This window comes from Palaemon carinicauda, chromosome 27 (genome assembly GCF_036898095.1).
Source record: "Palaemon carinicauda isolate YSFRI2023 chromosome 27, ASM3689809v2, whole genome shotgun sequence".
Classification (NCBI taxonomy): Eukaryota; Metazoa; Arthropoda; class Malacostraca; order Decapoda; family Palaemonidae; genus Palaemon; species Palaemon carinicauda.
Window position 1 is genome coordinate 8,597,924 of NC_090751.1, and position 27,080 is coordinate 8,625,003.

General features: G+C 44.0%; 2 protein-coding genes across 4 annotated transcripts in view; one reads left to right on the forward strand and one right to left on the reverse strand.

Moving 5' to 3' along the window:
- The window catches only part of Ip6k (Inositol hexakisphosphate kinase), a 34,624-nt gene extending 11,088 nt beyond the window's left edge, over positions 1–23,536 (reverse strand). The window contains exons 1-3 of one of the 3 annotated variants that reach the window (XM_068350709.1): positions 23,490–23,536; positions 9,680–9,758; positions 2,224–2,480 (exon numbers count right to left, since the gene is read on the reverse strand). In XM_068350709.1, coding sequence (XP_068206810.1) covers positions 2,224–2,480; positions 9,680–9,730 — 308 coding nt within the window. In that variant the 5' untranslated portion in view covers positions 9,731–9,758; positions 23,490–23,536. Of the gene's footprint in view, positions 1–2,223; positions 2,481–9,679; positions 9,759–21,816; positions 21,839–22,012; positions 22,231–23,489 lie in introns of those variants that run through there. The other 2 variants (XM_068350708.1, XM_068350710.1) reach the window with 2 other exon arrangements.
- LOC137620517 (uncharacterized) overlaps positions 22,800–27,080 on the forward strand; it is a 133,615-nt gene continuing 129,334 nt past the window's right edge. Inside the window, exon 1 of the mRNA XM_068350707.1 lies at positions 22,800–24,634. Coding sequence (XP_068206808.1) covers positions 23,153–24,634 — 1,482 coding nt within the window. The 5' untranslated portion in view covers positions 22,800–23,152. The remainder of the gene's footprint in view (positions 24,635–27,080) is intronic.

Consider the following 27,080-nt stretch of genomic DNA (forward strand, 5'->3'; position numbering starts at 1 on the left):
TGAGGGTCGCGCGATGGCGATCAGCATCCGCAGTTGAGGGTCGCGCGATGGCGATCAGCATCTGCAGTTGAGGGTCGCGCGATGGCGATCAGCATCCGCAGTTGAGCTAGTAGCTGGCGAACCATGTTCCTTCAGAAGTGTTGGAGAACGTTGGCGTGCCAGCTGTAACACACGTGGGCGATCCGGAGATCGCTGGCGAGCTGATGATCGCTGACGATCGCTGGCGAGCTGATGATCGCTGACGAGCTGATGATCGCTGACGAGCTGATGATCGCTGACGAGCTGATGATCGCTGACGAGCAGAAGGCTAAGCGTGGAAGCCTGCGCAAAGAAGAAGAGTCCTTGACCCCGACCTGAACCGAAGTTCTAGATCGCGAGGGCGAACGTGGGCGCACAGGGCACGTAACAGGAACCGCAGGGAAGATCATCTTGAAAGCGCTGACGAACAGGAGAGCGCTGACGAACAGAAGGGCGCGCAGGGAAACCCTGACACGCAAGGGAAGAACCCCCGTGGGGGCAACCCTTTGCCCCGAAGGGATCGTTGTCCGCCGGGAGACTGATGTCCGTCGGAAGACCGCTGTCCGTCGGGAAGACCGTTGTCCGTCGGGAAGACCGTTGCCCGTCGGAAGACGAGATTAGACTGCTGTCCATCTGCACCAAGACGGAAGATCGAGAAAAAGAAGTTGTAGGCTGCAAACGGAGATTCAAAAAGGCGCCTCAAGCACCCTTATAGGGAGATGAGAGGCCCTTACGACGAGGCGGACGGAGGGCCTTACGGCGAGGGAGGCCAACAGCAACAGCAACAGAAGAAACCTCCGAAGAGGAGTCTCTATGAGTGTACTCTCTCGCGAACGAAAGAGAAACACTTCGTGGAAGAGACTGGTCAGCCAGTGACCTAAAAGGGGCAATCCTCCGAAGAGGAGCTCCTGCAGTTGCCCAGCCCCTTGAGCGAAACTGCAGGTGCGACCGCTCAGCACCAAGAGCATATTCGCACGAAAAAAAGGCAAGAGAAGAACCCCCCAAAAGAGGAAAAGCTCAAGCCTGGACAGGAAAAAACTTCCCTCGGAAGGAAAGTTATCCGCCCAAGGAGGCAAGCCTCCTGACTGTTCTAAAATGAACTGGAGAGCTGTCCGTCGACACGGGAGTACTACCAGTAGAAGGAGACACGCCCCTGACGACAATACAAGGGGGGAGGCAGCAACAGCCGAATCCCCAGGACTCAACCAGACAGCTCACACCGTTGCTATATTACAGAAACGAACTAGATCGGTAACTGTAAAAAAAAAAAAAAAAATAATATTAGTACACATTCATTCCCCCGGGAAGGCTCCGAAGAGGAATCCCGAGGAAAAGGAACAAGAATTACACAACAGGCACGTGCCCTCACAACCACTTACACTCGCGGAAGGAGAGCTGTAACCAAAACAGAATTATAACAATTATAATTATGTAACTATGTAATTATGTAAATTAAAAATGAATGAACACTAAAGAAAAAAACGAAAACCCCGAAAGGAATCGTTCTACAAGCTGAAAAATTAACAACTACAATTAGATTCATAAACTAATTGAGACAAAATGTACGGCGTAGCAACCCCACCCACACGGGAAGGAAGCTACAAGGGCGTAGTAAAACATAGTAAAAGGGTGAACGACCTCAAGAGAGAGAGAGAGAGAGAAAGACCGAAGTCAAACTCGATCGCAACCCATAAAATTAGGCCGTGGTGGCCTAACTGCCGAGGCCTCCACGTAGATATCGTACACTACACACACACATCTGAAAAGGAAACTTACTTATTTCTATACTCAAATATATATACAAACATGAAAACATGTTTACATATATATTGAGTAAAAGAAAAGTAAGCGATTAAGTAAAGACAAAACAGACAATGGCTGCCAAGCGAGGACCAAGACAGAGACGTCTGTCACAGTCCGAGCCAAAGTGAAAGTGAGTATTCACCTGTGTGTGAGGGGGAGGAGGGGTAGCTAGCTACCACTCCCCTACCCCCCCGCTAACTAGCGCGGGGGTAATACACCCTCGTTAAATTCTAATGGCTCGCCATTTCAGCTACGCTAAAAGTAATAACCCTTTGTAAATAGCGTGGTTTGTATTTCGGTTACGGAACAAAAATATATTAATGAATTTAGACTATAATGAAAATTGTTACTGAGTAAATACTCCATACTTCATGTATAACTTTGAAATGTTATATGGCTTACCCATGTTTAAGTGCTCCCTGATTACTCCTCAGTGAATTCATTTGTTCATTAGGTAATGCAGCCAGAGTGAGCCCATCTCCAGCCTCTTGCAGTACCACCTGGAGGGTCCCATGAAATTCTGGGGTATATTTTTTCATTTCTGGGGGTAGAGTACGGTAAAATCTGTACTCTCGGCCGATGAGAGGCTTGCATACAGTTATTTCATCGAGCACAAACATAGATGAATGGCCACTAACTTGATGCACCAACGGCTCTAGCTGCAAGAGAAATTGCACAACCATAGTAAATATATTATACACTTTTAAATGATATTAAATGTTATCAATTTCTATGTATTTTAATCTGACCACTAAATTGCACTCTCTGACTCTCTAACATGGTAGTTTCAAATGATTTATTGTTTAATGAGGTAAAAATTAGATCAGGATATATGAAAATAGTTGGAACACTACTCGGTGATGATCTAGCAAATTGCTTGGACCTCACGACATGCTATACCCTCTTTATCAAGATCTTATATTGACAAGACAATATCCTTTCTGGTCAGAGATGCCAGGCAGGATAGCCGATTTGGATTACAGTCTAACCCAAAGCCAAAGCGAAGTCTTTCAAAAAGAAGGCAACTGTGCTTACCCCATACAAATGAAAAAAAAAAACACTTTAATAGAAGATGATGATTCTATCTGTTAACAATTACGCTGTTGCGATTACTGTATTTCAAGTCTTGGAGAGATTACATGCTTTATTCGACTACATCTGGTATTAAATCATCTGTATTTTGTTGTTATCAAATCATATCTTTATCCCAGTTACTCAAGGGTTATTTTTTACTAGGTTTAGTTTATTCATCTCAAATTTAGATTCCTGCTCCTTTTTTATATCTCAACAAAACTAAATGAAAATCAATGCATCTTATCAACAACCCAAATCTAAATTCTCTAATCTTATCTTTTTCACTGATGTGGCTTGCCTTCAGATCAGTAATTGTAAGATTGTATTTCTTTTCTTAATCCATAATGGGAAGAGCTCATACAAAATATTCATGCTGAGGAATGGGGGTGGGGGGAATTACAGAAAATTGCTAACATTTAGCAAAGATTATTGAAAACAAAACTGTATATTATGAATATTTCTCTGATCACCAAATCCTGAAGTCAGGCGTTCTTTTAGCCCGTTCTATAACACTCCAATTTGTTATGTAGCTCAAGAGTTACCATGCACCTGAGTTTTTTCTTCTTGGATAACCTTTTGGACTTCTTGTGACATGTGATGATCTTTAAGAAAGTGTCCCGTCATCCATTCGCACCTGCAGCTGTGCTACTAGCAAGCGCAATGCCCGATGCAATTCATATCTAGTCCAAGCATCTAGTTTTGTGTACTCGCATGGCTCTTTAACCCTTTTACCCCCAGGCTCTTTGGAAATTTCCAACCCTTAACCCCCAAGGGGTTATTTTTTTCCCAGCACATTTTGCAGTATATATTTTTTTTTAAATTGCTCTAACAGCCTTAATTTTTGTCATAGAGAGGTCAGGTTGGTCTCATTCTCTTGGAAAATGCCTGAATTTTTTCAAAAAATTATCAAAAATATGAAAAAAAAAATTTTATAGCATTTTTTTGCAAGGACGTACCGGTACGTCCATGGGGGTAAAGGGATGGGTTTTGTGAAACATACCAGTACGTGGTGAGAGACTGGTAGATATGTGTGTTGAACAAGAGATGTTAATAAGTGCTAGCTTTTTTAAAAAGAAAGATAAAAATAAGTATACATGGGTAAGAGTGGCAAATGGAAGAGTAGTAGAAAGGGCATTAATGGATTACGTGTTGATAACTAAAAGAATGTTTGGAAGATTGAAAGACGTGCACGTGTTTAGGGGTATGGCTAATGGTATGTCTGATCATTTTTTGGTGGAAGGAAAATTAGTTGTAGCAAAAGAGTGGGGGAATAGAGTAGGTGGATGTAAAAGGGAGCTAGTGAGGGTTGAAGAGCTAATAAAACCGGGGGTAAAAAGTAAATATCAGGAAAGGTTGAAAATGGCATATGACGAGGTGAGAGTAAGAGAAACTGGTAATTTAGAGGAGGAGTGGAAGTTAGCAAAAGAAAATTTTGTTGGGATTGCAAGTGATGTATGTGGCAAGAAGGTTGTTGGAGGCAGCATGAGGAAGGGCAGTGAATGGTGGAATGAAGGAGTGAAGGTAAAAGTGGAAGAGAAAAAGAGGGCTTTTGAAGAATGGCTGCAGAGTGATAGTATAGAGAAGTATGAAAAATATAGAGAGAAAAAGCTGGAAGTAAAGCGCAAGGTACGTGAGGCAAAGAGGGCAGCTGACCTGAGGTGGGGTCAGGGACTGGGTCAGTCATATGAAGAGAATAAGAAGAAGTTTTGGAAAGAAGTGAAGAGAGTAAGGAAGGCCGGCGCAAGAATTGAAGAGACAGTGAAAGATGGAAATGGAAGGTTGTTAAAAGGAGAGGAGGCAAGGAAAAGGTGGGCGGAATATTTTGAAAGTTTGCAGAATGTTGAGGATGATAGGGAGGCAGATATAATTGCTGTTCCAGGTGTTGAGGTGCCAGTGATGGGAGATGAGAATGAGAAGAGAGATTACAATAGATGAAGTGAGGAGAGCACTAGATGAAACGAGAGTAGGAAAAGCATCTGGTATGGATGGTGTGAAAGCTGAGATGTTGAAGGAAGGGGGTGTGACTGTACTTGAATGGTTGGTGAGATTGTTTAATGTGTGTTTTGTGTTGTCAATGGTACCAGTAGATTGGGTCTGTGCATGTATTGTACCACTATATAAGGGTAAGGGAGATGTGCATGAGTGTTGTAATTCAAGAGGTACAGTATTAGTTTGTTGAGTGTAGTTGGAAAAGTGTATGGTAGAGTACTGATTAATAGGATTAAGGATAAAACAGAGAATGCAATCTTGGAAGTACAGGGTGGTTTTAGAAGAGGTAGGGGTTGTATGAATCAGATTTTTACAGTTAGGCAGATATGCGAGAAATATTTAGCAAAAGGTAAGGAGGTGTATGTTGCGTTTATGGATCTGGAGAAAGCATATGATAGAGTTGATAGGGAAGCAATGTGGAATGTGATGAGGTTATATGGAGTTGGTGAAAGGTTGTTGCAAGCAGTGAAAAGTTTCTACAAAGGTAGTAAAGCATGTGTTAGAATAGGAAATGAAGTGAGCGATTGGTTTCCGGTGAGAGTGGGGCTGAGACAGGGATGTGTGATGTCGCCGTGGTTGTTTAACTTGTATGTTGATGGAGTGGTGAGAGAGGTGAATGCTCGAGTGCTTGGACGAGGATTAAAACTGGTAGGCGAGAATGATCATGAATGGGAGGTAAATCAGTTATTGTTTGCGGATGATACTGTACTGGTAGCAGACACAGAAGAGAAGCTTGACCGACTAGTGACAGAATTTGGAAGGGTGTGTGAGAGAAGGAAGTTGAGAGTTAATGTGGGTAAGAGTAAGGTTATGAGATGTACGAGAAGGGAAGGTGGTGCAAGGTTGAATGTCATGTTGAATGGAGAGTTACTTGAGGAGGTGGATCAGTTTAAGTACTTGGGGTCTGTTGTTGCAGCAAATGGTGGAGTGGAAGCAGATGTACGTCAGGGAGTCAATGAAGGTTGCAAAGTGTTGGGGGCAGTTAAGGGAGTAGTAAAAAATAGAGGGTTGGGCATGAATGTAAAGAGAGTTCTATATGAGAAAGTGATTGTACCAACTGTGATGTATGGATCGGAGTTGTGGGGAATGAAAGTGATGGAGAGACAGAAATTGAATGTGTTTGAGATGAAGTGTCTGAGGAGTATGGCTGGTGTATCTCGAGTTGATAGGGTTAGGAACGAAGTGGTGAGGGTGAGAACGGATGTAAGAAATGAGTTAGCGGCTAGAGTGGATATGAATGTGTTGAGGTGGTTTGGCCATGTTGAGAGAATGGAAAATGGCTGTCTGCTAAAGAAGGTGATGAATGCAAGAGTTGATGGGAGAAGTACAAGAGGAAGGCCAAGGTTTGGGTGGATGGATGGTGTGAAGAAAGCTCTGGGTGATAGGAGGATAGATGTGAGAGAGGCAAGAGAGCGTGCTAGAAATAGGAATGAATGGCGAGCGATTGTGACGCAGTTCCGGTAGGCCCTGCTGCTTCCTCCGGTGCCTTAGATGACCGCGGAGGTAGCAGCAGTAGGGGACTCAGCAGTATGAAGCTTCATCTGTGGTGGAAATGTGGGAGGTTGGGCTGTGGCACCCTAGCAGTACCAGCTGAACTCGGCTGAGTCCCTGGTTAGGCTGGAGGAACGTAGAGAGTAGAGGTCCCCTTTTTTGTTTCGTTTCTTGTTGATGTCGGCTACCCCCCAAAATTGGGGGAAGTGCCTTTGGTATATGTATGTGACCAGTACGTCCTTTGGGGGTAAAAGGGTTAAACAGTATGAGAACTATTCAATTTCCTTCTTACCGTAATCCAGATGACTATCTCTTCTTCATACAATTCTTACAATCTCCAATGCAGTACAGACATCCATTAATCATAGTCTGGAAGTTCATATGATTGGCCTTGATTTTAGAGCTGCCTTTGACCGTATTAATCATGAGGCCCTTGTTTTCAAACTCAAATAGTTGGGAGTGGGTGGGTTGTTTCTTAGCCTCATTATTAAATTCTTAAGTAATACACCACAAAGGGTTGTTGATGAGCACCATAGTGAGTAAAGGAATCTGATATCTGGTGTTTCTCAGGGTAGTGTTCATGGCCCATTACTTTTCATATCATATACACTTGACATGTGGTTCGGCCTAGAAAACAAGCTTGTTGCATATGAAGATGATGCTTCTCTCTTTGCATCAATTCCATCTCCTGAATGTAGATCTGAGGTTGCTGAATCTCTTAATAGAGATCTAGCTAAAATTACTGCATGGTGCACATTATGGGCCATGAAGTGGAATCCTAACAAAACTTAAAGTATGATTGTAAGTTGGTCAAGGACAGTGGCTCCTCAACATCCAGATTTCAGCATTGATAAAGTTTCTTTAACCCTATATGACTTTTTAATTCTATCTTCTTTCAGGCATTGTTCTCCTGTCTGGTCTTCAGCTGCTGATTCTCATCTTAATTTGTTGGGCAGGAACTTAGTGTATTAAATTTATTTCCAATCTACATATCATTCTCTGGCACCGTCATTCAATTAGCTCTTTATGCATGTTACTTAAGATTTTTCATAATACTGACCATCTTTAACGTTCAGATCTTCCAGGACAGTTCTATCCTGTTCGTTATACTAGATATCCAGTTAATTCTAATAGTCAGGTCTTCTCCATCATGAGGCTCAACACTACAAAGTACAGTATTCTAGTTTTATTCCTGATGCGACCAAGTTGTGAAATGAGGTAGAAATGGTAGAACTTCCAAGGTTCAAATTTACAGCAAATCTTTTCATGTTGAACAGGCTAACATAAGTTTTTTTTAAAGCTTATATATGAAAAATCTGATTTAATGTTTTTACCATTTTTAAAGTATTTTATTTCAATTATGCATTACTTGTCATATCGTTTATCCATTTCCTCATTGGGCTATTTTTCCCTGTTGGAGCCATTGGGATTATAGCATCTTACTTTTCCAACTAGGGTTGTAGCTTAGCTAGTAATAATAATTAAAAGTATCAGCATCTGGCACCTCACTTTTGACATGTGATGGTGATGACTTGAACTTTGGTCAGTGATGTAATCAACGGTACTGTAATCGATAATTATTGCAGTGGCTTACTTTTGATGAAACAGCTATTAATTTATAAAACAATGCATGGTATGTGGCAAATATTTCAACCAAAACATACTGCACATTATTATCTTCTCTAGTCTTAGGCATGGAATATTGTTTTGAGTGTAACATTTTCCATTCCAGATGTGCATAAGCAACACAGAGATTGTCTTGACTACCTTGTTCCTTTGCACATAAAATTCTGGTTCATCTGGCAACAACTGGGAAAACACTGCAGTTATAGCATGGGTATCTACACTTCTAAAAGTGTGCCTGTTCATATGACTCTTCCTTTGATATTAGCATTTGCTTTGGAACCATGATACATCTAAGTTTTGAAGTGAAGAGACATAAATTCTTTTACTTTAGGATGTGTTTTTACAACTGTTGTAACAGGCTTTCCTAAGTTATATATGATTTTCATACAATGGGTGTTGTACACATTGGTTACTAGTGACACAGCCTTCTTTAGCTGAATGATTAAACTTATGGCTGTGTGAAGGATGATATGGGACTCCTATTTCATTACTTGACAGATTCAAATTCAGATTAACAGTCATGCTGACAAAATCAAAATTAGTGGAGCTGTTAGAGCATGTTGCTGCATAACATTATTCCCTAGATTTTGATTATGTTCATCATCATTGTATCCTTGTCCTATATATGTTGTAGTATAAGAGGTTAGATGTTGCTTTGCAGTGGTTTATGCCAGCTACTCGGCTGCTATGCCACCTCCCTTACCAAGGACTTAAGACTCATAGTCAATCTTTCTTCGCTATTACTATTGTTCCAGGAATTTGGGAGGGCTATGTTCTTAATTTGCCTGTGACTGGAATTAAGTTCAGTGTGACACCATATAAAATATACTTGTGCTGAATAATGTATAGCCTTAGTGGACCACTGTTATCGCAACTGAGGTAGCTAGCTCTACATCAGACTGATTTAGACAATTTTTATAATCCCTATAATCACAAATTTTGTTTAAAAAAAAAAAAAGTACGCTTATACAGTATACAGGCAAAGCTCTTAGTTATGCCACTATCATTCCAATGACTAAACTTTCTGTTAGATCTGGCGTCTTTGACTTCAAAAAACCCATCTTTGATTTCATAGCAAATTCAGGAAAAAGCTATGACATACTTTCCAAGCTCTTTTTTGTGGGTCGTCACAAGCCATATCAATATTTTCTTTTTAAGCTACGATACTCTAATCTAATTAATAGCAGTCTATCATCACTGACAACATTCAAAGTTCCTCACCTGATACTAGAATGATGATACTCAAGGATATTTATCTAGCTAACAAACTTTAGAAAACATTGATATCAAAGTACCTATTTTCCCCACATACAATGTAATTGGTAAACTCCTTAACTTAATTTACTGTACATTACTGTATATATACAGTAGCGTAGAATAATTGACCCATGTACTTTGCAAAAAAAGTTTTCACGAGTATTTAAGGCCAAAAAATTCTTAGAGATTAACTGACAGGGCAGGTGTGCTTCAATAAAATGGAGTATAACCTTATCTTGTACAAGATATATATGGTTACCAACTTCTGGCTTTAAAAAAGGTTAAAATATGATGAAATTCAAGCCTCAAGTGAATCCAAGATAAGTTTGTTTTGCTGACTTCTGATACCGATGTATTTTGACTAAAGAAACAGACATACAGTTACATGGCAGAAATTAAAATACATGAACAGGATACTTACCTGTATGAGATCATCTCTGTCGGTGTCATGGTTCATGGTCCCCAGGGTCATCTATGTAGACTCTTAGCTTCTTACACACCTGAAATTAAAAAAGAAAAATGAAGAATTTCAAAGTTTGATGGATAAAAAACTTATCATTAACACTGCACCTTACCAATAAAATGATAAGTAAGACGTATCTTAGCAAAGGCAGACTACCGCCTTATTATCAGTGAGAATTTCTGTGGGTGAAGGAAACATCTCTCAATTTGTCCTGATATGACAAATTCATAGATAGTTTGTATTTTTCCTAACTATACAAACCTTAGCTATTTACATGGGGTAATTACTTCGGCGTAGCTGAAATGACGAGCCATAAGAATTTTAACGAGAGTTTACTACCCCTCCGCTAGTTAGCAGGGGGGGTTCCCCCCCCCCTCACACACACACAGTGAGTGCTTCACTTTACTTAGAGGTAGGACTTATCCCGGGGGACAGGGCTAGCGGGCAAATATGTGTAAATAGCTAAGGTTTGTATAGTTAGGAAAAATACAAATTATCTACGAATTTGTCATTTGTTCCGTAACTGAAATACAAACCACGCTATTTACATGGGGTGACTTAACCCTTAGGAAGGGTGGTAAATCCCTGCCATATTGGCTTTGGCTTGCCGGGGATTCCATATTCGAGTGTTTACGTACTCAGACAATAGGGAATCCCTGCTCCTCGCTAGCGGCTGTGAAACTACTGCGGCCTACGTAAGGTGTATGCGAAGGTGAAAAGTGACTCGTCCTAGGAAGTTGACCTGGAGTTTCTCAAATGGAAATCTAGGCTAGGACTCTCCCAATACCACCTCGTCAGGGTATGGGGACATGACAGTATTACACTTAATACTAGGAACACAAGGAAACATGGTTTACCTGTAGTGGTTTGAGGTCAGCTGTGCAGAGAACCCAGGATGCTGCTTTCTCCAAGGGAGGAGAGGATGAAGAAAAGAATAAGGGCCAGACATACCTTTTCATTCATGCAGACTAAAACTGGGTTACAATGCCCTCAACCTTCTGCTACTTGTCCATTAAGGAGCCTGAGGTCTAGACCAGCTGTTGTGCAGCCACCACAGGACCCATAGAAAACGTATCAAGCCTCCTGTGGGTCACGTCTTGCAAGTAGTGGGTTGTGAAGGTGGTCTGACGCTTCCACACCCCAGCTTGCAGGACCTGCGTCACTGAATAATTCTTCTTGAAGGCCAGGGACGTAGCTATGCCCCTGACATCATGCGCTCTAGGGCGAAGTGACGGAGAAGGGTCAGGATTCAAGGCCAGGTGTATTACCTTGCGAATCCAGGCTGAGATGGTATTCCTGGTGACCCTTCTCTTCGTTTTCCCAGTGCTCACGAACAAGGCTTGAACCTGGGGATGAACTGCAGCTGTTCTCTTAAGATACAACCTCAGACTCCTTACTGGGCAAAGTAGGAGATGGTCTGGGTCATCTGTTACAGAACGGAGATTCGAAACCTGGAAAGAGTCGAACCGAGGGTCCGGCACCCCCGGGTTCTGAGTCTTGGTAACAAACTCAGGGATGAACCTGAACGTTACCTCCCCCCATCCCCTTGAATGGGCGATGTCATATGAGAGACCATGTAGTTCGCTGTCTCGCTTGGCTGAGGCCAAAGCTAGCAGGAACACCGTCTTCCAAGTAAGGTGGCAATCTGAAGCCTGGCATAGTGGTTCGTAGGGAGGTCTCTTTAGAGACCTGAGAACTCGAACCACGTTCCAAGGAGGGGGTCTCACTTCCAACTGAGGGCAGGTAAGTTCATTGCTTCGTATGAGAAGAGAAAGTTCCAGCGAGGAAGAAATGTCCATTCCTTTGAGCCTGAAGGCAAGACTTAAGGCTTAGCGATAGCCTTTCACTGCCGAGACTGAAAGGCGCATTTCCTCCCGCAAATACACGAGGAACTCCGCTATTGCTGGAATACTGGCATCGAGTGGAGAGATACACCTTCCACGACACCAACCACAGAAAACTCGCCACTTTGCCTGGAAGACCCCTGCAGATGTCTTGTGCAGGTGTCCAGACATCCTGTTCGCAACTTGTTGCGAAAATCCTCTCTCTTTGAGGAGATGCTGGATAGTCTCCAGGCGTGAAGTCGAAGCGAAGCTACGGCTTTGTGGAAGATGTTGGCATGTGGTTGTTTGAGTAGCTCGTGACGTGGAGGAAGTTCCCTTGGAGGCTCCGTAAGGAGTTGCAGAAGGTCCGGGAACCATTCTGCGTGATGCCATAGCGGAGCTATGAGGGTCATTGAAAGGTTGACCGATATTCTGGTCTTGTTGAGTACTCTCCTCATCAGACAGAACGGGGGAAAGGCGTACACATCGATGTTGTCCCACCGTTGTTGGAAGGCATCTTGCCAGAGAGCCTTGGGATCCGGGACTGGGGAGCTTGTGGTTCAGCGCTGTAGCGAACAGGTCCACAGTCGGGGAACCCCACAAAGTCAGGACTTTGTTGGCTATCTGAGGATCCAAAGACCACTTGGTACTCACTATCTGTGTCGCTCTGCTCAGACTGTCGGCGAGCACATTCCTTTTGCCCGGAATGAAGCGAGCTGCTAGTGTGATCGAGTGGACTTCGGACCATCTCAGTATCTCTACTGCAAGATGGGATAGCTGTTCTGAAAAGGTACTTCCCTGCTTGTTGATATAAGCCACCACTGTGGTGTTGTCGCTCATCACTACCACAGAGTGGCCCGCCAGGACTTGATGGAACCTTTCTAGCAGGTTTATGTGAAGGTACTTTTCTGATTCTGACCACAGGCCTTAGGTCCTGTGGTTCAGAACGTGGGTCCCCCACCCTTTCTTTGATGCGTCCGAAAACAACATCAAGTCCTGGGGGAGGACGAGAAGATCCAATCCCTTTCGTAGGTTCTCGTCTGCCACCCACCACTGGAGATCCGTCTGTTCCGATTGTCACATAGGGATCAGGGTGTCCGGGGAATCGTGTCCTTGATTCCACCGCGACTTGAGTCGCCACTGGAGAGATCTCATTCTGAGGCGACTCTTGGGAACCAGACGGGCCAGGGAGGAGAGATGGCCGAGGAGACGTAACCACGTTTGGGCTGGAAGTTATCTCGTGTGAGGAAAGGTCTCGCGACCTTCCTAAGCCTTGCTATCCTGTCGTCTGATGGGAAGGCTTTGTGGAGATTGGTGTCTATGACCATGCCTAGGTATACCAGTCTCTGAGAGGGCTGCAGAGAGGACTTCTCGAGGTTTACCATGATCCCTAGATCTTGGCAAAGTTCGAGAAGCTTGTCTCTGTGGCGAAGAAGGGTTGCCTTCGAGTCTGCTAGGATCAGCCAGTCGTCCAGATAACGGAGGAGACGGATGCCGATCCTGTGAGCCCATGATGAAATCAGGGTGAACACCTTGGTGAACACTTTGGGTGCTGTGGAGAGACCGAAGCACAGCACCTTGAACTGGTAGATCTTGTCGTCTAGGCAAAATCTTAAGTACTTCCTTGAAGACGGGTGGACTGGGATCTGGAAGTACGCGTCCTTCAGGTCCAGTGTGCTCATGAAGTCTTGTGGTCTCACTGCAAGCCTGACCGTGTCTGCCGTCTCCATACTGAACGGAGTCTGTTTGACAAACCCGTTCAGTGTCGAGAGGTCGATGACTGGTCTCCAGCCTCCAGACGCCTTTCTCACAAGAAAGAGTCGACTGTAGAAGCCTGGGGACCCGTCCACAACCTCTTGGAGAGCGTCCTTCTTCAACATGGTCTCGACTTCTGCCCGGAGGGCCTGTCCCTTTACCGATCCCATGGTAAGGGAGCTCAATGACACTGGATTCGCTGTCAGGGGAGGTAGACATGAGATGAACGGGACGCGATAACCCTGACTGATTACGGAAATTGTCCAGGTATCTGCCCCGAGTTGCTGCCACCTTGTCGCGCAACTTTGTAGGCATCCCCCCACTGGTGGACATGCAAGGGGACTGCCAATCCTAGCGTTTACGGCCTCGGCCGTTCCCTCTAGGATTCTTGCCTCCTCCCCTGGAGGACTTCTTGCCCCTTCTGCCCTTGGCAGGAAAGGGCTTAGACACCTGCATCACTGTCGTTGTCTTCCTAGTGTCCTTAGCTGGACGGGGTTGCTGAGCTGCTCGAGGTTTGTAAGGCCTCGATGTCAGGGCCTTGTGGATGAGGGAGTCCTAATTGGACTTCCTCCACCTCTCAGAGGCTAGCTCCACGTCCTTTGGCTCAAACAAGCTCTTACCGAGAATGGAAGAGTGTCTGAGCCTGCTAACATCAGAACTGGGGACCTTCTGGTGGAACCTCTCAGCCACTGCGTCCCGACGCTTGAGAATCGTGTTGGCCCACAAGCTCGAGACTTGATGGGCCAGAAACTCGATGGTTCGCGTGCCTGAGAGTAAGTATGTCTCCAGTGCCTTCCTGGTACTTTCTTTGGACAGGTCCTCAGAACGTACCAGGATGCCCAGAGATCCCAGCCAGATGTCCAGCCACGAAGTTACCTGCATGGCACACTTCGCAACTTTCTCCTGGCTTAGGATCTCAGTTGCGGAATAGGACACTTACCGGTTGGAGAGTCTCTCAAGAGGGACTCCCCCAGTGAGTTCTTCCACCGAATGGTGTACTGGAAGACTCAAACAAGTCTCCTCTAGGATTTCAAAGTACCTCCTCTGATGTACTCGAGGAGGAGGGAGGAGCTTGTTACCGGCACTGGATCTACTGGAGGAGGCAAGCTCAGAGAGCTGGCCCTCGACCTTGTCTCTGGCACTCTTCATCTCCTGAGACCAGGGCAAAGCTGCACTGGCCCTAGAGGGGTTCTAAGTGCCGTAGATTCGGTCCAGGACCATATCCTTCCCTTCACGAGGAGGAATCTCTGGGTCTGGGATCCCATTGAGGTTCCTCATGAGGGTCAGGACTTGCCAGAACGCGTGTTCTGAATTCTGGTGCTCTCTTCCTGATGGACTGGCAGCGAAGTCTCCCGTCCTAAGAGGCTCTTCCTGGGGAGACTTGCGGACGTTCTCCAAAGGTCTATCTGGTTCCTGTCGGGTCCTTGCGGAAGACTTGGGAACAGTCTTCGAGTCCTTCGGCTCCCTCCTAGGAGGGATGCAGGACTCCAGCAATGAAGGATGTAAGGCCTTCGCCACCTCTACACGAGGGGACTTCTTAGGAAGCGGCGGAGTTTCCCCCATTGGTGCGATGGGGGAACGGATCGGATCTTCCGGCTCTCCTGAGGATGGGTAATACTCATCCGCAGAGGAGGGAGAGAAAGTCTGAGGTGGGGTAGGAGCCTTACGTAAGGACTTGCGAGGGGACAGGATAGTCCTTGGAGAAGTTATCACGTTTGGGACTCCTCTCTTCCTCTTCAGGGGGGAGGAAGTTGCCACTGATTTGTGACCCAAGTCAGAAAGCACAGGCTTCATTGCCTGCATAAGCGCTCTGACAATGGTACCAAACCAGGGCTGCTGGCTGACAGTCGCGCTGTCAGATACTCCCTCTGGAGGGAAGGAGATCGTTTGATCCCTTGGAGGAGTCGACACATGAGGGTTCGCCTGTTGAGAATCTGCAATGAAGGAAGAAGAAAGATCCTTCGACCTGTCCGGAAACCTCCCCTCCTCCGGCGAGGAGGGGGGGGGGGGGGATGTTGACCTGTCCGCCTGTACCCCAGATGTAACTTGGGCGTGATCGTGTTGGCGATCGTTGCGCCGATCACGTGAAAAGCCCTGATCTGGATCACGCGTAAATGAATCATGCGTAGCAGGATATTCGCGCTCGCGCGTGAGTGTGGGCGTGGGCATGCGAGGTTGAGGGTGCGTGATTGCGCGGAAGCGCAGGAGGGGGCACGGGCGCGCGTAGGAGATGGCGAGGGCGTTTGTCGCACAGGAGCTGTCCATAAGGAGGGGTAGAAGGCTGGATGTGAGGGCGCGCAGTGGGCTGATGGGCTACTGATGAGCGCGAGTGCGTGGTAGCATGCTGGTGCGTGTCTGTAACGACCGGGTGTGGGCGCAATTGTGCCGCCTGGCGATAGCGCGAGGGCGATTTCGCGCGTTGGCGCGCAGGCGAGAGGTGTGCAGGTTGTGCAGCTGCCTTAGGCGATCGTGAGTGCGCATGGCGCGCATCAGGATGTGGGCGCACAGGTGTGCGTTGTTGCGATGGGCGCGCAGCAGGAACTGGCCGTGTAGGTGGGCGCGCGTCGCGCGCAACTGGAACTGGGCGCGCAGCTGGAACCTCGCGTGCTACTGGAACACTGTGCGCAGTTTTTATATTGCGCGCCGTTAGCAGAGTCCAGGGGAACCCGTGAGCGCCCATGCGCTATCTTGGGAACCTCCTGGACTGCGCGCTGTGATGTAGAAGCGCGCTGGTGCGTTGGCAAGCGCGTTTGCGCTATAACAGGAACAGGGCGAGGTTGGCGCGCATCACTCTTAGTGGTATAAGAGTGTTGGGGGTCTAGAGACACCTGTGAGCGCCTGTGCGCTAACTTAGGTGCCTCTTGGACCGCGCGTTTGACGTCTAGAGACACCTGTGAGCGCCTGTGCGCTAACTTAGGTGCCTCTTGGACCGCGCATTTGTCAGGAACTGCCAGGCGCGTGTGCGCAGGCGAGCGCGTGCGCAGGTGGGCGCGCCGATGGTTGTGGGCGCGCAGGGGAACCCTGGCGTTTAACTGGAACATTTACGCGCAGGTGAGCGCCGTGGCGCTAAATCAGGGTCAGCGGCAACAGCAGAAGGGCGCGCAGGTATAACCTGGTGCGCAAGGGTATGATGCGCAGTTTTGCCACGAAGGAACTGGTGCCTGCGCAATGACAGGTTTAGATGGCACGTGGCACGCATCCTCCTTGAAAGGAGATGGCAGGACAGCATGTCTGGAGGGTGACTGGTTACAAAGTCCCTAAGGATGACCATCTTCCGACGGGGATCGCGAACGATCCCTGGAGAGGTCTAAGGTGGTAGCTGGCAGGAACGGTGATCGGTGAGTTGTCTCCTCCGCAGAGGACTGCGGGGATGACGAGCCGAAGAGGCGCCTCCTAACTCCCTTGTGAGGAGAAGGAAGGCCTCTACGGCGAAGGGGAGGGCGAGCCTTCCGCCTTATATGCCCACGAGGGACTGTTGGATCAGAACTCTGACCTTCGTAGGGCCTCCGCAGAGGAGTCTCTGTTAGTGAACTCCCCCGGGGGGGAGAATCACTGGCAGAAGAGACCGTAGGACTTAGTTCCTCCCTCGAAGGATGTTCGGAGGGGGGAACCTAAGCCTTCAGCTACCTCAGCAACAACAGGCACAGGAGTTTGAGCAGAACCTTCGATGCCTACGTCACAACAACGTCAACGACCGACAGAGGATCTATCTCTGCTGTCGTCGGCGCTTGTTTAACAGCCGCACCCAGTTTGATCATGTCAAACAGGGCTTCCCTGGAGGGCGAACCCTGAAGCCCCAAGGAAGCCCAAAGCTGTAATAAATTACTATTATTAACAGGAAAATCAATATTTAAATCCTCCTTTGGGGGAGGAGGGGCAGCTGCCTTGCTATGGGAGGCAACTACCTCTCCTGCACCCCGGGATCGGTCAGCAGCAATACGGTCTACGCTACCACTCGCCGGCCTCTCGGGAGAGACCGCTCGAGTGGGAGCTTCGGAGGAGGAAAGGGCTACGGAAGAAGTCTTGGGATTTTCTCTCTTCAAAGGAGCCTCTGAAGGAGAAATATCCCTTTTAGCCTCCTTCTTGCGTCGCCGGGCAAACCTCTCCCACTGGGAGGTAGACAACTCCCTACGCTCGATACATACATTAGACCTATCACACCGTTGGCCCCTACACTGAGGGCATAAGGAGTGAGGATCGGTGTCCAAGGCCGACATAAAGGTACCACAAGGGCGGCCGGCTTGTCCAGGGCACATACGCATGATGAAAGAATAGAGGCCAACTTCAAACACACACTGAAAGAAAAAGCAAAACAGATTATGGCAGTAAAAAACGGAGGAGAGCGCAGACAGGTCTGTCGTCTCTCCGAGCCAAAAGTAAAGTGAAGCACTCACTGTGTGTGAGGGGGAAAGGGTAGCAAGCTACCCCTCCCTACCCCCCGCTAACTAGCGGAGGGGTAGTGAACCCTCGTTAAAATTCTTATGGCTCGTCATTTCAGCTACGCCGAAGTAATTACCCCATGTAAATAGCGTGGTTTGTATTTCAGTTACGGAACAAGTCAAATTTAGAGAGGTCCATCACGGCAAAGGAGGAAAGAGCTCCTCTGGTTCTGTCAATATTAGCCAACTGGCCAAGTGTCTCAGAACCAATCTGCTGTCTAATGCCATTGTTGATAACAGAGAGAGGGTTATGGCTCAGAGTTTAGGAGCAATCCAAACCGAGGTAAGAACTACAAGCTAGAATACCCTGCTTGCCCCAACAGATCGGAGGTAATATCTCCAGGCGGGATGCACTAGAATTCGTGGCTTACCTCCTAAGGTGCATCGTCCTCATGAAATCTCAAGGCTTGGCCGCCTAATCACTTATGAATGCAGTTTCTAGATGGAAATGATTCTGCCGAAGTAGGACTCGTTCTGACATGGCCAGTCTAAGACTGGTTTCCAGCTTTCCTATGTGGATCAATTGAAGAAAAAGCCTGGAGAACCTTTGTGTTTGATTGGAGACACATCCTTTCTTATTAAAGCCTGGACTTCAGCCCATAGGGCCAATCTCGTCGACTTCTAACGATGGGACTCAGACAAAGTTGGTGTAAGAATAAGAGAAGGGTGAAAAAAAGAACCGATTGAAAAAATGGGAAATCTGAGCGTAAAATATTAACCACTCCACATTTGCCTCTGTAATCCCTCGCCTGAGTTATTGGCATCCTCTCACCAGAGGTGTCGTGGGTGGACTGCCTTCTTCCCTTATCATTATCGCTGGATGGCTTAAGATTGACCTGACACACTGGTGGGCCACAAACTCAGAGTTGGCAGCCCACACTTAGGATTGCAATGGATGCCATCGCTGGATTTTTAATTTGATAGTGTTTACGCATGTTCTGAGGGCATGGTTCACAAAAGAACGGACATGATGATGAAGGAATAAATGCTCCCCAGAACCACTATAGCACAACACAGACGACAGCTGGCAGAAAATCCGGAGCAGAAGTCTAGGGGCGCCGCAAAGCAGGTTTCACTATCGTTCTAATCCCGGTCCTTCCTTAGTCAAGGAGAAGTTGAATTTTTCTTATAAGCGCTCTTCACTGGACCGAGTCCAGAGGGAGATTAAGGATCGCTGGCCTTGACAGTGCTGTCGAGCCCTTTTACTTAGAGAAGGTACCCGTTATTTACTGTACTCCAAGTAGGGGAGCATGGGTGGGGTGACAGTCATTCTTCTGGGAGAATTGCAAGCCTATCTTGAAAGGTAAAGAACCTTGCTTATAGCATTTGGCGAACAATTGACGATAGAAGGCATCAAGAGCCTTCGATTGCTTCTCCCCCTTTCAGTCATTCACCTTATTTCCTCTATCAGGAAAGGGAAAGACCTTCAACTGCAGTCTTAAGCTAATAAACTTTGTTAGGTAAAAGCCTTTCACAGTTGGGGGAAATGACATCTGAATTCTTTAAGGCTTGGTTGGTTCACTGAATGGTAACTTGAAGGGGCAGAAGCTCTACTGAACCAATTCTGTGCAGCCGACACTCTCCAAGGTGTTATATCTGACGGGATCCTCAGTGTTGGCCAAGAAAGCGAGATTTGACCAAAGATAAAACCGAATGGTAACTTGAAGGGGCAGAAGCTCTACTGAACCAATTCTGCACAGCCAACACACTCCAAGGTGTTATATCTGATGAGAAACATGGATCCTCAGGGTTGGCTAAGAAGGCGAGGATATTTGACCGAAGATAAAATCAAACTTTACCAAACAGAATCCATCGCCATGCCCAATCCTCAAGTCTTCTGCAGGAGTGATGAATGAAAGCAAGCTGATCTGTCACCATACCTGGTGCTCCACAGGTCCCGACGGGACAAGCAGCAAGAGGGAAAGAGGAAACTACGGTCTTGAAATATTTCCTCTAGCGGGAAAACCACAAATTCTACTCTATCTCAGCAAGATCCTAGCCGTAAGCCTGCACAGCCATCGTGTATAGAGCCTCCAGTTGTTGATTGACCAGGGAGTAATCAACGAAGATTGTGGCACGGGGTGAAGGATCTAGATTGTCTGAGGTCGGCTTTCCCCTTTTATCAAATGAAAGCCTTCCGAGGACTTGGATTTTTTTTTAAGAAATAGGTATGAGGTTTAATCAAATAAAGATTGCATATTGAAGGTTTTTGTATTGATATGACATTCTATATGAGGAGAGGATACCCCTGGTCAGAGAAAGACCCAGTGTTCCAAATAACATTAGGATACACCCCAGAACTTTAATTCATGAGTTTTCTGTTTTTCTTCCCCCAGAGACACTGGTTTCCGCCTATGATCACCCACTATTAGAAGGGGTCTTCTATTACTATTACTAAAATTATTAATTTTCTATAGAACCGAAGGTTCGAATTATTTGAAACAAACTAACCAATTAAAATGAAAAGGATAATTTTTTTTTTTTTTCCCTAGCTATACAAAAGTGAGACCTATAGAACAGGGAATGTCTTCAGCAGAGCTGGAATGGCTGTTGAATTCATTAACAAGGTAATTAATGACAGGTAGGGATTGCACACAAATAGCCCCGCCCACTCTCCTGTCATAGACTTTTCACTTTCGACCTTCGGCTCAGGAGTTGAGAGGGGGGGTTGCGGTGGGAAGTTTGATATCATAAGGCCTAGAGTTTGTATACAGTAGGTAGGAAAAATACAAATTACTTTAAAAAAGTATTTGTTCCTATGTATACCTGTAAACATGAATGTATCATCACTTTCACCATAAATCGACGCAACATCTACAATTTCACTTGGATGCGAATTCATTCTTCGTTTTAACACTAACACTAAACAGCCTTGGATAGGACGTAACAGTATGTCAGTACAGTATACTCTTATTACGGTGTTGACAGGAGTGAGTGTGGGGCTACTTGCCAGCACTCGATTACTGCCGTTAACTAAAGGACCTCATTAATGACTTCAACTGGAACTCCAGCTGCCTTGACGAATTTCTCTATCTAGAAGGCAGAAAAGTTTGTTTACGCATAGGAGCAAATCTTATTCTTAACCACAATTTTATCCCCTAACTAAAAACTAAAACATATTTAAAAGTAAAAGTAACATTCTAAAAGTCTCATGGATCACAGACTTTTTTTTATTTTTTTTCTAACTATATTGTAATAATCAATTTTCTGACTCACATAAACACACCATTAGGTAAGGCTATAGCTTGCAGGTTAGGTTGGGGGGGGGGGAGTTTAGGGTTAATTAGTATCCATATTCTATGCTCGCTGGAGGAACTGGCCGCTGATATACAAGGGCTCCCAAACCTACAGCAGATTTTGCTTGTGATTTACCATTTCCCAAAATTAGGTCATTCTAATTTGTCAAAGCTTGCTTTGCAAGTTACTGGGGTTTCTAGATTATTTTAAAAAAAAAGTATGCTCTATATTTACCCATCTAGATTAACAACAATGAAATAAGGGACAACGTTCATAGTTTCTTGTAAAGCTTTTTGTTAATCCATAATCATCAATATATTCTTCGCTAGTTAGGATACTCAACATACTGCCATACAGTAGCTAGTAAGTTACCCTAGTTTTGGTAGATAAGTCAATAGGGCACTTTGCACAAACTATTAAATAAGGCACTTAGCACAAACTATTTATGAATTTACAGGTCTTCTAAAACTAAACTATGTCTAGATATAACTTAAAGCATTGCTTAAGTCAATAGGCTACGTTAAAAAAAAAGTATAGGCTTTAAGTCAGGTTTAGGTTAGGCATAATCTAATGCATTAAAGTTTATATAAGACTTAATGAAATCATAATCTTAATATCAAGTGATAAACAACAGACAAACAGTATTAAGCTTAGCCATCTCTTTCTAGTGGAAATTTCACTATTATCTTGTTACGACGACCCAGGCTAACACTGCCAACCTGAGGGCGTATGAAAAAAAAATCCAACCTCTCAACATGGACTTTAAATCCCTTCAAATATTCAACACCATACCATACATATGTAGGTAACATGGTCTACATATTTTCGTGACTTGGCATACCTAAAATGAACCCAGATTTGCCATTTAATGTTAAAATAACGTCATTATGTTGTGAGCTACTTCTTCGGAATGACGATTTCAAATGCTCTCTGCGCAGTCTCGCCTCTCTTAACATATATAAGTCTCCATTTCATATATTTGATTTCACTGTAAAACCAGTGTTGAATAAATGCAAATTAGAGCGTAAGAAACGTACCTAAGACTTAAATTTGGGCGTTAACAGCACTGTATTCCTCGGAACTTTCCTAGCATTCTTCGGTGAATATGGCGATCTAGCTTAGCCAATCAGCTCAGACTTTATTCGTAGTCGCATTAAAACCTATGAAGGTTGCGACCTAAATCTGCCTCTTTTAAAATAGTATTGGGCTAAAAACTCATTAATTTACTATATAAATAAATATTATAAATGCAATCTTTTTATAAAACGTAAAATATATTTTACATACACTCTTTTTTAATGATAATTATTGTTTTTCGATTGCATGTTTACAGTTCCAGCTGATGAGGCAGCGTGCGTCAACAATGACGTCATCAACGTGAATCGGTGAATACGTCACAGAGAATAGGGAATCCTGATTGTGTTAAACGTAATAGAATTCTAAGTACTTTGAGGATATTGTCTAAGAATTTACTTAGCCTAAATTAACCTAATCATTTCGTGATTCACAATAATGCCATCTATGGTATAATTCATCATAATAAATCACATTTTACATTAGTAGAGTTCAAGATGGTATCATTCTCTACTTTCCACAAAACCTTATAATTCATATAAGTAATAGTTAATAAGTTTACCATATATCATACTGTAGTTAATTTTGTATTTTTTCCTATTCATAATAAACTGGTGGATTACACAAATATGAACAGATTATGTATCAGCATAAAATTGTGTGATATGTTAGAGCAAACACAGCTAAAGTGAGTCGATATTGACTCGCTTACTCGCTGTAACTGCCTACTCGCCAAGGTTGGCGAGGAATCCCTAACTTCCTCAGTAAAGCATAGGCAAGGTGTTGGTTAGTACGTTATGACTGTATCTCAAATTGCCATACGAAAACGTTAGTTACTGAATGTTGTCAATGTGATGTAACAAAGTTATTTACTCCTTCACTGATACTTTCATATTGATAAATACAATTTAATGACATAATCTTGTTAACTTATTGACAAGTGCAAACGTTTTAAAACCAACTCAAACATTGTCACGTTGTACGGAGAGTAACATTCCAAAACCATACAAAGTCGAGTGTCCAGAAAAAAGATTGATTATTTATCGGCCTTGTTAGGCCGTGACAGTTTCGTTAGAACTCAACGGTGATGCTGAATTGTCCAGATGTCGACTGCAGCTCTGGATAGACAACACAGGTGGAGGTGTAGACTTCAAGATTTAAGCCCCCATCTTCAACCTCCAACTCCCAAGGGCCAACTTCCACAACCCTCGGCGTCTCCTTTCCCCCCACGAAAGAGCTCCTGCTTTCCCAGCTACGCGACATCCTTGCTAAACTCTAACCCTTTGCAGTTTTGCTTCCTTCCCTCAAATAATCCAGCATTAGGAGTTTCTTGTTCATTGTTATCTCCTACTCCCGCGGGCACGAACTCAGATAATCAAGAAAGCGACCTGGATCCGCAAAATACATTTGTTCACCGAAGATCATTTCCGGGTTCCTTACCTGCAACGTCTCAAGTATACCTCCTGCAGGACCCTATATGCGGTAATAACAATCGTGGGGATCACCCGGAACCTGCCACTCCTTTGCCAAACCTACCATTAAGCTACGATACATTACCTCACGGTTACTGCAGCCAGAAATTAGACCAAACTACTGGTGCCCCTGTTACATGTACAGCTATTACAAACATGCACGCCCAGACAACCAAAGAGAGTTTAGTTGTTAATACCTTGGGAAATCTAAATGTTACCCAACGGAGGTGCAAGTCAGGTGACATGTCAGGCGAGTCTGGTTTGACCTGCCACGAGCACTTTACTGGGACTTCCTCTGCTTGCAATGGGGGAATGAAACACAATGAGACCATTCCCCAGGTGCATGCAACTGGGACCAGCAATACCTCAGCTGCATACATTTCGACGCATCCGTCGACGTACGTGGAAAATATAAATAGTTCGCCTGTGCCAAAGAGTCTTCAATCCTACGCATGCCACAGTGGGACTAGGGTGCCTCTGTTTACTCTGTCTATCGAACCGTCCACTGAAAAACCGTCGTCTAAGAAATACACTATTATCGAAACCAGGTTTAAGAAGTGCGTCTCGCCAGAACCAGCCAATCAAATTTCGAACAATGACTCAAATATTCCATCTGCAAGTTTATCAAATAACAACAATAATAACAATAACAATGACCCGCCTAACCCTCTCAAAGAGGAAGAAGGTGCCGGAACTGCTCTCCCTACTAACGAACGTGTCTTCAACAGAGAGTTAATGAGAGGAAGCTTAACTACAGAAGAGGAAAGTTCGAGTTTCGACAGTGGTCAAGACGAGAGCCCAGACTCGAGCAAGAAAAGTCCTTGTCCGAGAAGTAGGAAGAAGCGACCCGGGGGATATCATTCCCACCAGGAGAATCATCTGCTACCACAGGAAAAGTTAGACCGACAAAGTGAAGAAGATTTAACTCGTCAGGAGGAGAGCGTTCATATCGAACGCTTGAAGGGCACGATGCCTTGCAACAAATCAATAAGTAGAGCGAATGTTGGCGGAAAGTATAAAGTTACTGGCTGCTGTTCCCGTCGACGCTTGATTGACGATGAAGGTTACATAAGACGAGCAGCTTCTATATGCGTAAACAAAGAGGAAACACAGGTAAGCCATGATGTGTACCCATTTTTTTTTTCAGTGAAGGATATACCTGCATTTTTCGTTGGTTGAATTATATTTACGGACGGTGAATTTAGGTTTTTCTTTACGCCGGCACTTAAAACTTTTTTTTATTGTTTATCCCTATGTTAGGTTTTTATACAGCCTTATATATATATATATATATATATATATATATATATATATATATATATATATATATATATATATATATATATATATATATCTCCATACTGGTTCACTTTCACGTTTATCGGGTATTTGTTTTTGAAGTGTGAGTAGCTACTCATTCAACGTTCGCATTTTTTAAAATATATATTTTTTTTGCGTTGCATAAAAAAAGTCTCTTCTTGGGCGATGTGTACCCACCCAGCTGTTGTTTATCCAGTATTTTGTTGGTTTCAATCTTTTAATTACTTAAGTTTTTATATGTTGAAAGCTGGCCTTTTGGGGTATGGAATTAAAGATCTATTGAATAAATATTTTAGATGCTCTCATTCAAGACATGGCACAGTACCTCCATGATTTTTATTCAGTATTAAATTAATTATATACCTTATTAAATAAGCATTGTAACTTTTTTTAGGTAGAATTGTCTTATTAAATAGGAATTGTTACTTATGTAAAATGTTACGTAAAAGTATCAAGTTTTTTTTTTTTTTTTTTTTTTTTTTGCCATACCCTTCCTGAAAGATCATCATCACACAAGGTGATCTATAAGGAAAGGTAAATGCCACATTATTATTAAAAGAAGGAGTTTTACCAGCCCAATGAATCAAGCTTGACTCTTTCAGGGCTGGCCCCCCCCCCCAAAAAAAAAAGGGATATAAAGACTTATAAAATTACAGAAGAGTTCGAAAAGCATCAAGTCATTCTCTTGAACTTGAATGTTAACATCCGACTTATAACATTTACATCGGGTGTTTATACTTCCTGTCTTACGGACGTGTGTATAGATAAAAAAAAATAATAGATTTAAAGATGTAGTTCTATCGTTGAATGGAAGAAATTGTCATTGATGTTTTATAATCGTGTTACATTGGTCATAGCCTTAACCTTTTATCCTTTTTATTTTTTTTAATAGACGATAGAGAAAGGATTTGTACATCCAAGGTGAATTAAATGCGTCATATTTCTTTACGGAAGTATTAATCTCATAATCATTGAAGATTAGTGTTGTATAATATCGGTAGTAGTGATGATTGTAGGATATTCATTATTATTATTATTATGATTATTATTATTATTATTATTATTTTTTATTATCATCGAGCGGTTAGAAGTCATATATTTAGTTACTTTATTTAATTTATTACCTTGCAGCTGGGTTAAAAGTACACGAGGGACAACCCCCCCTTCTCTCTCTCTTTCTCTCTCTCTCTCTCTCTCTCTCTCTCTCTCTCTCTCTCTCTCTCTCTCTCTCTCTCTCTCTCTCTCTCTCTCTCACACTATATCAGTGGATGAATATGTATTTGCAAGCTCTTGTCATCATAATCATCAACGCAACCATTTTTGTATCATCATATTAATTAGTTAGAGTATCTGGTGGGCCCCATTCAATCATAAGTTACATTTTATAGTTTCCTTTGACCTTTTGCTATATAGACAGATGAATAGCAAAGAAATAGTAATGTTATTGAGAACACCCAAGGTTTATAGATTTTTAGACCTATGCGTAACTCTCTCTCTCTCTCTCTCTCTCTCTCTCTCTCTCTCTCTCTCTCTCTCTCTCTCTCTCTCACAAATTATATCCGTGGATGAATATGTATTTGCAAGCTCTTGTCATCATAATCATCAACGCAACCATTTTTGTATCAAAATCATATTAATTAGTTCAAGTATCTGGTGGACCCCATACAATCATTAATTACATTTTATAGTTTCTTTTGGCATTTTGCTACACAGACGGATTAATGGCAAAGAAATGCAAGAAATGGTAGTGTTATTGTTAAAATCCATTGTGTATAGATTCCTACACCTAGACCCATGTGTAACTTGTAAGTGCGCGCTAGCTAGTGTTACCAGGAGCTTGGGGCGGTGAAAGGAGTTTGTCGGGACGCGCGAAATAAGGCAAATCAAAGGAGCAGGTGCGGGCAGGTTAGACCTACAGTATAAGAATCCCTTCTGTTTTTATTCAGCCCGCGTAGGATTCCCAAGGGGTTGACGATCGCTTCTGGTATATAAAAGTAGGATGGGTTTTACTATTTTAAAGATAAAAAATAGAGAGCAGGCGTTTTTACAGTTTCCAGTTTCTCAACTTTGTTTTAATAGGTGATCATTTTTTTTTGGTTCACGTTTTGACAACCTTTGCTGTAAAGTATTAAATTATATATGCTGTATTTGGTTTGTAATAGTCTCTCTCTCTCTCTCTCTCTCTCTCTCTCTCTCTCTCTCTCTCTCTCTCTCTCTCTCTCTCAACGGAACACTTATC